Source organism: Apium graveolens, chromosome 10 (genome assembly GCF_009905375.1).
Source record: "Apium graveolens cultivar Ventura chromosome 10, ASM990537v1, whole genome shotgun sequence".
NCBI lineage: Eukaryota > Viridiplantae > Streptophyta > Magnoliopsida > Apiales > Apiaceae > Apium > Apium graveolens.
The window spans coordinates 207,380,425-207,392,128 of NC_133656.1; the positions used below are offsets into that span (position 1 = coordinate 207,380,425).

Here is an 11,704-nt window from a genome sequence, read left to right on the forward strand (position 1 = left end):
ACACACGGTCCTCAAGGTTTAGGAGAGAAAAATTATATTTTTTTACGACAGTGTTTCAGTATTGACATGTTTTTTAAAACTCTTCAACATCGAGTAATGGAAAAAAATAGTATATAATTAAATCAGTTTTTTTCTAAAAAAATTGTTCCTAAATACCATACGTATATGATACATATAATTTGCAAATGCACGTATTTAAGCTTAAAACTTTGATTTTTTTACTCCTTTCGTCCTGTTATCACATTTTTATTTTTATCAGTTCAATTGACTAATTTTTTTATCAAATATTTTAAGTTATTTTTGTATTATTTAAAAAAACTTGAAAATTACGTGTTAAAGTTGATTAGAAATTTTTTTCCAACGGTATATATTTTCAATTTTACCCGTTGATAAATTAATAATAAACTTCGGTCAGATAAATGTTAGACAATTAAAAAGGATGGATGAAATATTGAAATAACATTTTTGAAACGCCAATAACTAGGAAATTTGATTTGTCCCGCTTCAGAAGAAATTGCAATTGGCGGGAAAAAAATGTACGCAGAGCTGTCTCAATTCGACTACAATCTCGCCGGAAAAGAATGGACTTCTAATCGGTCGGCGGTGAGCGACCAAGTTAAACACCATATTATAACCAAATATTTTCCTAAAATCAGCGACGAACCCGACGGCGGCAAGTCCAAGTTACGTCTAATCTCCGATCTCTGTAACTTCTTCTCCACTCCACCTGGCCAACATTTTGTCTCTCAGGTCTTACTATAATACACGCGTATATAAATATACGATCGCACTTTGTATTTGGTGCTTTTTTACTCACAAATTGTAGTAGCACATTAAGTGTTTGTCGATTTGCGATTAGTAATTGCCGCCTTATTATTTGTTCTGCATATTTGTTTTTAACATTTGTTGTCAGTAATTTTGTTATTTTATTGATAAATTTGCAGTACACAACATAAGAAAAAGGTGCAGAACAGATATTTTCAGTTATGTGTATTTTCGTTTTCGATTACATTTCTGGACATCATTGCTGGAAAACACAGATTTGGCTAGGATTCTCGGTCCTCTATTTTCCGCTTTAGGATTGTTATATTTTTGTTAATTTCGTAGTATAGATATTTGATTCATTACTCTATTACGCATCCTTGTACTGTTCCGATCAGATGCAGACCTTACCTTTTGTTTACAACAAAACTGCTAGTCACTAAATGAGGAATACAGACTTGCAGCCATTTCGCTCGAACATTTTCAGATTAAAGGAGTAGGTGATAATAATTTGGAATTGTTTTAGTAATCAAATCTGGCTTCTAGCAAACCAACCCAAATCTCGGCCATTATTAAAACTATTTTCAAGGCCTCACCAACAAAGATTTTATCTGCTACCAGCAACTTGTTGTATGGAACCCTACATATCTATTGCTATAAATCCATAAGTTGTACACACAAACATATCAGGTTTGATTGACTTGTTCTAATAATACTGATTCAAAAAACGAGCACAGACACATTGTTGTTGTGTTATAAAGATTTATTATGAACACATAGGCTTACCTTCAAGGAAAAGTAGGCATTTTCGAATTTAACAGGTCATAGTGGGTGCACGAAATCCGCCTCCTAGAACGGAAAGAACAGTATCATAGAATGAGTTTTAGATGGAGTAAAATTGTAATTTACTTGACTAGTACTTTTCTGCAGCTTTTTTCTACTTTATTTTGGGAGCAGGTGCACCAACGTTGTCTTCCGCTGATCAGGAGAAACTTTTATATGATTTTGAATAAATAGGTCAAAGATGAAGATGTGTCCTTTTTGGCAATTGACTTTCAACACTTTCAGAAAGTGTGCGGAGTAGAGGGCTTTTATAAAACCTTAGAAGAAAAGCCCAAAGAAGCTCTATTATGCTTTGGTGCTGCTGCAGAGCACAAGGTGCCAATTTCTAAATGGAATGCTATATTAATTTTCTATGTTTCACATATAATATTCTTATTTAATTATCAAACATTACACACTGGAAATAGGTTCAACATTTCAAAGGCGATGGCAAATGTATGGATGACTTTGCAAAGATAAATATCCGTCTGCACAACCATCCTAAATCAATGATTGCTTTGAAGAACCTCAAAGCGGCTTATATTGGTGATTGATATTAGTTTTTAAAAATTTTTAGGTACTGATGAGTGATGAAGCTATTTTATCATGTGCAAACTAATTAACAAAATGATATGGTTTTATGACAGACAGGCTTGTTTCTGTGCGTGGTACTGTGGTAAAAGTTAGCACCGTCAGGCCTCTGGTAATGCATATGGACTTTTCCTGTACTAAGTGTGGAGCTAGCATTAGGCGTAACTTTCCGGACGGAAAGTTTTCGCCTCCGTCAATTTGTGATGTTTCTGGTTGCAAAAGCAGAACTTTCAGTCCAATTAGATCTACCGCTATACCTATAGATTTTCAGAAAATACGGTACAGTTGTAGTGATCTTTGTCTTCACTGTGGTTCTACCCACTTCTGAAGCTGTAAATAGACTTATTTGGACTTTTTACCTAATTATTATCCAGACTTCAGGAGTTGCTCAAATCTGAACATCATGAGGAAGGTCGGGTGCCTCGAACAGTAGATTGTGAGCTTACCGAAGATCTTGTAGATGCTTGCATCCCTGGGGATACTGTAACTGTAACTGGTATTATAAAGGTGATGAATAATTACATGGATATTGGTGGAGGTAAATTTACTTCTACTGTAGTGAACTAATCATTTTTCTCAGCATGCTTGTAACTACCTGTTTTAGTATCCTTTGTAGTCCTAGGATAATGATTATGAACTGCTATATAATTTGAAATCTATATCACATGCAGTCCTCTGTTTATTTTCACTCTCTGGGAGTGACTGGGACCGGAAGTGTAACATAATTTTACTTTTTAGTCTGTACTCATGTTTAGGTCAAATATTAAAAAGAAAATTATAGTGGAAAGGAAAATCAAGCAGAACAGGTAGAACCGTAGAAGTTAAGACCGACAGTTTGGCTGTTATATTGCTGTCACCCTTCGTGGTAGCATGATGTTTTAATGATGGATATTTTGCTATGAATAAATTTTATTATTGTGTAGTCCACAAATCAAAAGGAATAATGCCAAGGCGTTAGAGGTTATATGAGTACTCGATGAATGTTCCTATGCACATATATTTGTACTTCACATGTACTCTTCTCATGGAATAAATAGAGTAGAAAATATGGTTTCATGCTTTTTAACATACAGAAGAATGTAGGAAACTGAAAATACTTTTGCCATTAAAACTTTCTTTGTAATAAAAGCTCTAATAATTTTTTTATGATGTTCTAACAATATTTTCCTTTTTTAAGTAGTATTTATCAGGTTTGATCTATATCTATATATTCAATCGACTACCTTTTACTATTTATTTATGTAAAAGATATTAAAGCGAAGAATGTCGAATAAGAACTAAAATTTTAATATTGTTTTTCCTTAAACAAAGACTATCATTTGTTTGTATTGGAAAATTTAACGTGGATAAAGGGGTGAAAAGATTATTAATAATTAATAAATGTTGATGATATGTTTTGATTTTTACGTCTATCGCAGTAACCCAATAAATGACTTATGTACTAATTCTTAATTGCTTAATGCATCACTCAGTATACATGGATATGCCCTGCAATGTGAATATGACAGTAAAACAAAAAAATAGAACACCTTATCCCTGTACTAGTCGTAAACTTGCATTTCATAACTATTTCATATACTTGACTTAACCAAAAGCTACTTAAAGACATGCATTCATGCTTCCCCCTCAACCCCCGGGGCAAATGCGACCTTTTTGTTCCCTTTTACAGGGCTGCTTTAGTTTGTAGCTTGTGCATGTCAAATTTGCCTCGTTACTGCAGTGTAAATGTAATGCGATCTTACCGAATGAAATATTTCAGGAAAATCAAAAGGCAAAAACCAAGGCTTATATTATTTGTATCTAGAAGCTGTTTCAGTTAAGAATTCCAAGTCTCAGTCCCTGTCCGATAATTCGCAGAATACTAATGACGATGTTAGAGCTACAGAGCTGTTTGATATCTTTTCATTTTCTCCACGTGATCTAGAATTTATTGTAAAGTTCTCTCAAGAGCATGGTTCGGATGTTTTTCGTCAGATACTTCAATCTATATGCCCTTCCATCTACGGGCATGAGCTTGTTAAAGGTATTGTGCTAATTTTGTTTTTCATTTTTTCTTTCTCATTATTTATTTAGTATTCTGGTTTTAGTATTTCTTTCTATCGTGTTATGATGGACCTATTTTTTGTATGCCCTTTGCTGAGAAAACTTTATAAGTGAAAGGAAAGGAGAGAAATTATATTTGAATTTGAACAGGCAACCCTGAACCCTGTTCAAATTGTGCACCAAAAGAAAATATTGGAAGAACTGGATTACATGTTATAATAGATTTAGAGGGGTTTGGGGAAATTGGGGGTTTAGAGCTGGTTCTTCTGATAGCAGTGTTTTGGATAGACCAAGAGGGGAGGGTTACTAGGTGTTTTAGGTAGTAATATGTTATGTGTGTGTTATTGCGTACCTAATCTTCATTATAATCTGTCTTTCTAGGCAGTGTCATGGATTTTGTTGCCCATAGAATTATATTTTCTTCTATTTACACTGCCTTTTGCCTGCTGATAATTTTGTTGCAGTTCTCTATAGAATTTCTACTTATTATAACTATTTCTATGTTTTCTCAAATAAATTACGTAGTTGTATTTTAAGCATATTTTGAAACTTTAGAGATGTTTCTTTAAGCTGAGGGTTTTCACAGAAATACCCTCTATACTCTACTGAGGGGGCAAGGTTCTTGTACTCTGATTCCAAGTCGGACATACTAGGTATGTTTGGTTTGGTTTTTTTTTCCTGATATGTATAAGTATATGTATATTATATATTAATGTATAGGAATAGCAACATAGAAACTATAGGAGGGTGGTATAGGAGGGTGGTATATTTATTGCATGTTGATGTGGCACGTATCATGCATATTATAAAGTACGTCAAGTGATATTTAGCTTGCAACTTTTTTGTTAGGTGGGTAATATAGATGATATTAAAAATAATATTGGTAGATTCCATAATTTACTGGTGCTACTGATCAGAAACAATCACACGTGAACCTCATTATTTCTTGGTTTGCCACTCAAGTATTGGTTTCCATCATGAACTTGCTTGTCATTACTACAATCAGGTTCGATTTGAATTTTATTCTTACTCCTCACGAACAGCTGGAATTACATTATCACTTTTTGGAGGTGTACGCAAGCACTCTATGGATCAGAACAAGGTTCCTGTTAGAGGAGACATCCATGTCATAGTTGTAGGTATGCAATTTCTTCCTCCTGCTATCTATGAACCAATCCTCGGAAATATCTGCAAGAGACTTTCCATTAAATTAGACATATGTTGGCCATTCAAAAATATGCAGTGATATCAAGAAGTTGTGTTAGATGAATGGAGCTAATTATTGTCATGTATCAGGTGATCCTGGATTAGGAAAGAGTCAGTTACTGCAGGCAGCAGCCACAGTTTCTCCACGTGGCATTTATGTATGTGGTAATGCCACAACCAATGCTGGTCTCACTGTTGCTGTGGTGAGAGACTCTATGACCGGTGATTATGCTTTTGAAGCTGGTGGGTTCTCGAAATTTTCTCGGTTCCTCATTTACAACAAACTATGGCGCTACTGATCATGCCATCATATGAACACAGTTTTCTATATATTTATCTCTTTGTTATCCTGTTTAGTTGATTACTATCTAACTCTTTGAATGTGTGTCCTCTTCAAGGGTGCCAACTATTAGAACTTTTACAGGCATAGGGGAGAGCTAAAATGTTTTTCTTTTTATCACTGCATTGTTATCTAGACATTTAGAAATATACGCAGAAACTGTAGCAGTCACTCATTGAATGTTGCTGGTATTCTTTTTATATAATAACTAAAATGTTAAAGTAAAGCTTTGATTTATTATACTACTAATTTAATCGTTGAAATTAATAATAAAAAAATATATAACATAATTTATGTATCAGGTGCCATGGTGCTTGCGGACCGTGGATTATGTTGTATTGATGAGTTTGATAAGATGTCGGCAGAACACCAGGTACCCTGATTCATGAATCACATTATTGATTGATCTCTTCTAGAGTCTGTTAATACTTACAAATTTAAGATTGTTTCAGGCCCTATTGGAAGCCATGGAGCAACAGTGTGTGTCTGTTGCGAAGGCAGGACTTGTAGCCAGTTTATCAGCTCGAACAACTGTTTTAGCAGCAGCGAATCCAGTTGGTGGCCACTACAAGTACTACATAACTAAAGTGTTTCTTTTGCCCAGTTTTTTATATTAATTCTGACAAAATGATTCTGATCCTAATGGCATGTTTGAAGCGGTCTTTATTGGATTATCATTTACGAAAATATCTCACAAATATTTAAACTTTATCTAGTGACTAGTCATTCGTCCATTATAGTAGTGAGTATTAAATGTATTTACAACAACATTGAATTATAGAGATGGCATGTGTTTTAGCATAGACCTCATAACATCAGCTTATTGAATTGCAACTTTTCCTTCTTTCTCAACTGCCTAGCAAGATGATTCAGCTAGTTTTATATTTCGACATATGTCCTGCTTGGTACTTATTTCAAGTACGCAGCAGTTTTAATCTTCTTTCTGGGTTCAGATTGGTTAAAAGGAAAGAACTTTAAATTGGATATCCGATATAGCGCTTATTATAAAACTTATGACTATAGACTCATAATACAGTCATCTAAATTTGAAACTTGTTTTGCAGCCGGGCAAAAACTGTGAATGAAAATTTGAAAATGAATGGTGCTCTGTTGTCACGCTTTGATCTGGTTTTCATATTACTCGACAAACCTGATGAACTACTGGATAAGCGAGTGTCGGATCATATTATTTCAGTAAGTAGTCTTTGTACTATACAGTGATGTGCATATATTACAGTGATGCATATATCAATTGATTGTGTGGTAATATATCTAAAGACGATTCTAGTCAGTTTAAATATGAGATGCTTAGAATTTATGCAGAACTATTGTCAGGCATTGTAAACAGTAGTCCAGGATATGGAATTAGCTGCTGCTGCTGCTGCCTTGACAGTTGACACACCTTGAAACTTCCCACTTTGAATGTGACCGAATGGGCAAGATCAGTATGTGCTAGGAGTGAAGAATTTTATCAATTTATATTATATGCTACTAATACAAATTTACTAATTTACAATCATCAAAACTATTTAGGACATTGGTAAGCTATCGTCTGCCTACTGGTGCTTATCTAAAGCTTGAGTACTTAGTTGACGATATTGTCAGTCTTAACCCCTGAATTGTTCAACAAATATATTCTTGTTTATCGGGTCATTTCACTGATCTTTTAGATCAATAACTAGGTTCACTTCTTTATAAGAATTAGCTAACTATAGTAGGACTACTACTTTATAGAGTTATCGCTGGACTGATTAGAATACAATCAGTCGTAACCTCTAATTTATCTGTCTAACCATTTATTTTAGTTTCAAGAAATTTCAGGTAAAATTTACATACGAAAAAACTAAACAAAGGACTAATTTTTCGAGTTATCGCCTACGGATTTCCCAATATGTACTCCTCAATTAGCACAGAGGAAAAATATATGTACTCCATTGTGACCTTAATTTATGTGGGTGTATAATTCTTTTCGTAAACTTTAATATCGACATACTAACTTTTTGAAAATGAATTACTGACAATAACTGTGGCCACTTGGTACTTGGTAGTGTTAACTTAAGCCACAGAATGTATTTGGAAGGCCCTATTCCGATTTTCTTGAGCAAGGAAACCTTTTTTATGTGTTCATTGTGCACCCTGATTTCCTGGACAATGGACTTCCACAAACTTATCACATTAAACCAATCTTTTCTTGTGCAGCTTCATGCTGGATTTGCACAACAGTTGCCAGCTGCCAAGAAGCTCCGTACAGGTAATGTTGTACCCATTAAACGTGAGCTTGTGAGAGACTCTTGATCATAAATGGAAAGTTTTTCTTCCTGGCTGCAGCATCAAGCAATACTATAAATGTAGATTTGCAAGAAAAAAGTGGCTCCTTAATATCCAGGCTAAGACTTGACCCAAAGAAAGACAGCGATTTTGTTCCACTGCCTGGTCCACTTCTGCGTAAATATATTGCTTATGCAAAAACCTACGTCACTCCGAGGTGTGATATAATGTGCTTCAGTGTTTACACATCATAATAATTTCGGCATTTGGAAACAAATTAAATCAGACACTTTGTAATTTTGTAAGGATGTCAAGACCAGCAGCAGAGATCCTCCAGAAGTTCTACCTGAAACTGAGAGACCATAACACTTCAGCTGATAGCACACCAATAACAGCAAGGCAATTAGAAAGCCTAGTAAGGTTAGCAGAAGCTCGTGCTAGAGTGGACTTGAGGGAAGAAATAACTGGCCAAGATGCTCTGGTAAGTTCAACTTTCATTTCATAGTCTCTCATGTTAGGCAGTCTTGAAGCGGATAACAGTATTCTAGTTGCATGACTATTTCACTTTATTTGTTTGTTCGAGGACAAATTCTGCACATGTTCGGGGGGGAGGGGGGATCATTAACTAGAATAGAGAATATATGGCCTTGTTTGATCCAACATCCTTATGACTGTGATACAACGAAGTTAAGTTTTTCCAGGTCAATAAAGAGCATGTTTCCTATCCATCACGGATGTGAAGGAAAATATATTAGATATGAATCTAATTTGTTTCACCTGATTTTCCTACAAATAGCTTCAAAGCTCTAACTAATCTTTTTCTCGTACATAGTTTATGGGCATATTAAAGTTAATTACGAATGTAATGAATCTCTTCATGCTATTATATTGCTAGGTGTAGTATTATAATGTCTTTGTTATAAAGTATACGTCTTTGATATTTTTTTAATTTTTTTTGATAATTGATGTTGCACCCAAGTTACATGTGTTGGGAAAAAAAGATTGTTCATAAGAAAAGTTTTTAGCGGAACTCACCCCTCTACAAGTATACTATATCACTTCCTTAAATTGATTAAGTGCTAGAGTTATACTTACTGCTACTGAAGAAAGTATGACAGATGTGACTTTGTCTCAAGAAATAATTAGCTTGGTTGTCAACAAGCTAATTATTTCTTTAGACAAACTCAGTGGCCATAGCTGCCTTGTTATGGTTCACCATGTTACTGGTAGTGGAAGGTACATGGTAATAAACTATTAGATACCTAAAATAATCTATTTATGTGTTGATTGACATTAGATAAAAATAACGGAAACAAAGAGGTATGATGACTTGTAGTACACATTTGTTTGATATAGGATTTTTTATATTTATTTTCTTTAAAATATATGATTTTCTAAATGAATTTTACGTTATATCTTGTGTATCTACAGGATGTTGTTGAAATAATGAAAGAATCCTTGTATGATAAGTATGTTGATGAGTATGGAGTTGTTGACTTTGCTCGGAGTGGGGGAATGAGTCAACAGAAAGAAGGGAAACGTTTTTTGAGTGCCTTAAATAAACAATCAGAGTTGCAGCAAAAAGATTGCTTTACAATCTCTGTAGGCAGTTTTTTTATCCATTGGCCACTTTTGCACACTGATATTATTTCTAACTCGGTGATTCTTTCTCAGGAAATATACAGTTTGGCAGATCGGATTGGCCTGAAAGTTCCAGATGTGGACACTTTTATAGATAACCTAAACAGCATCGGGTATCTTATAAAAAAGGGACCAAAGACATATCAGGTATTCACTCTGTTTCATAACGTAAATTTTGACCCTAGATTTCTTCTTCAATATATATCTTGAGCATGTTTAATGGTGTGCTATATCTTGTGCTATAGCTATATTATAGAACAAAAAACATAGAATATCACTCCAATGGTGTGCTAAACTTTGTGCTAAAATAGCAATATGCTATAGTTTGTGCTATATTTAGCACAAACTATAGATGGTGGTATACTTGCCAACTCATCAAAAAGTAAAAAATGGCGGGGTAATCGATAGAGTAGGTAATTAAAAGTGTGGGTTACTTGGAAGGTAGTTAAATTTGTGTTTAAAAGTGTAGTGTATTTGTAAGTTATTTAAATTTAGAACAAACCATTGAAGACATTGTGCTATTTTAGCACCAAAAGTCACTTTTTGGTGCTAAATTATAGCAATAGCTACACCGATTTTTACACCACCATTGGCTTTGCCCTAAGCAGATTAATTCTTTATAGTTGTGGCATGATGAAATTTTAGCTTTAAGGTAGTGAGACTTGTGTAAGTTCAAAGTGCAAATAACAAGAAGCAGACAACGTATATGGCATGTAATGTTTGGAATTTGAGTTTTGTAGAATGGAGAAAATGACTTGCCATGCATACAATAGCTAATTAATTATACATGCCTGCTGGTCCATCATACCTACCTTTCGCAATACTCATGAGCTGGTTGTACGCTTAATAAAATTCTGACATCCTCACATTTAAGGCCTGAGTATTACTATACATGTATTAGTTTCTGTCTCGATATTTTGCTGCATCTGCACGAGTCTGCCTCCAAAATTGAAGTATACATAATCTGGATGGAATTGAAATATTATATTTTATGGCATAAAGGTCAGTAGCTTATAATCAAGTTGCCTTTGTCTGGGTGACAAAAGCGAAACAATTTTTCAGCCCTACTTTTTGATTTTCGGATCCTGTTTGATCCCTTAAGGAATTTTTTAAGTGCACTGTGCATGCTTCGCCCTCTGCTTTAAGAACGACGTTTCTTGATAATATTGAAAATCTAATTTTTCAATACAAGGTCTGGATGGTTTTGCAATGTCTTCCACCTGGAAATCAATCTTATATTCCTCAAATCGTTCCCTTCATTCCCTCTCACGTCATCTCATGAATGATGACAGAAAAGGAGGCTTAGTGATATATTATGTCAGTCGCAGAGCGTGCCTACAACTACAGTTTTTTTTTTCAAAAATAAGTAGCTCGCTGTATTTCTCCACATTCTTAGCTGCTCAACTGCTCAAGACCGACTCAAGAAGATAAAAGTTAGCTATTTTTCCAGTGGCATGTAGATTTATTAGAATTCTGTATATATTTTGGGATTCAAATATTTAAGGGGTCTTTCATGTCAACAGACGCGGAGCTAGTTGATGCAGCCTTGACATAGCAAAAAATTCGACTACATTATCATCATGTCATTAATCACCCATATGAAATATCAGTTCTATTGATTATCACAAATCTTTCTCATGCAGGTATTATCATCATCTTATTCACGGAGCCAGGCATCAAAATGAAGACTGTACTGTACCTTTTGGCATCAAAATGTTGGTAGAGATATATCCCAAACTTATAGTTCCTCTTGTTGTTTTTGTCGCCTAAAAACCCCCAACCCCACTACATTTTGTTGGAAATTATGTGTATATAAAAATTGTTACTGCTATGAAACTAAGAAAGCATCTCCACCTCTTGTTCGTTGGGACTTGGGAGAATGTCTCTAGCTATACATTTTCTATAAGCATGCGATTTCCAAATTCCACAACTCTACCTCTAGATGCATTAAACAACGATTAAACCAAATAACAAAATCAACAAAAGAAATCTGACAATTCTTTGAGCTAATAATCCCCAAGTCAGCAAACT

General features: G+C 34.5%; 1 protein-coding gene across 2 annotated transcripts; it reads left to right on the plus strand.

Annotated features, from left to right (window-relative positions):
* Positions 1-477: 477 nt before the first annotated feature.
* LOC141689061 (putative DNA helicase MCM8) lies at positions 478-11,580 on the plus strand. 2 transcript variants are annotated; one of them, XM_074493236.1, is made up of 17 exons: positions 478-750; positions 1,780-1,920; positions 2,013-2,130; positions 2,232-2,454; positions 2,550-2,713; positions 3,935-4,198; positions 5,262-5,357; positions 5,515-5,667; positions 6,067-6,137; positions 6,217-6,335; positions 6,829-6,958; positions 7,964-8,015; positions 8,093-8,249; positions 8,339-8,513; positions 9,464-9,634; positions 9,707-9,820; positions 11,317-11,580. In XM_074493236.1, exons 1-17 carry the CDS (start codon positions 535-537, stop codon positions 11,356-11,358), a joined length of 2,406 nt encoding a protein of 801 aa, XP_074349337.1. In that variant the 5' UTR covers positions 478-534; the 3' UTR covers positions 11,359-11,580. The 2 variants fall into 2 exon arrangements, with proteins under 2 accessions (XP_074349337.1, XP_074349336.1); XM_074493235.1 differs by having other exon boundaries at positions 9,464-9,820.
* The last annotated feature ends 124 nt before the right edge of the window (positions 11,581-11,704 follow it).

What these genes read in the sequence shown, in the direction of transcription:
- LOC141689061 (XM_074493235.1), top strand. Translation starts at nt 535, where the DNA reads ATGTACGCAGAGCTGTCTCAATTCGACTACAATCTCGCCGGAAAAGAA. An exon ending in CCTCAAAGCGGCTTATATTG is followed by an intron (nt 2,131 to 2,231) that starts GTGATTGATATT and finishes GTTTTATGACAG; the next exon opens with ACAGGCTTGTTTCTGTGCGT. An exon ending in ATAGATTTTCAGAAAATACG is followed by an intron (nt 2,455 to 2,549) that starts GTACAGTTGTAG and finishes ATTATTATCCAG; the next exon opens with ACTTCAGGAGTTGCTCAAAT.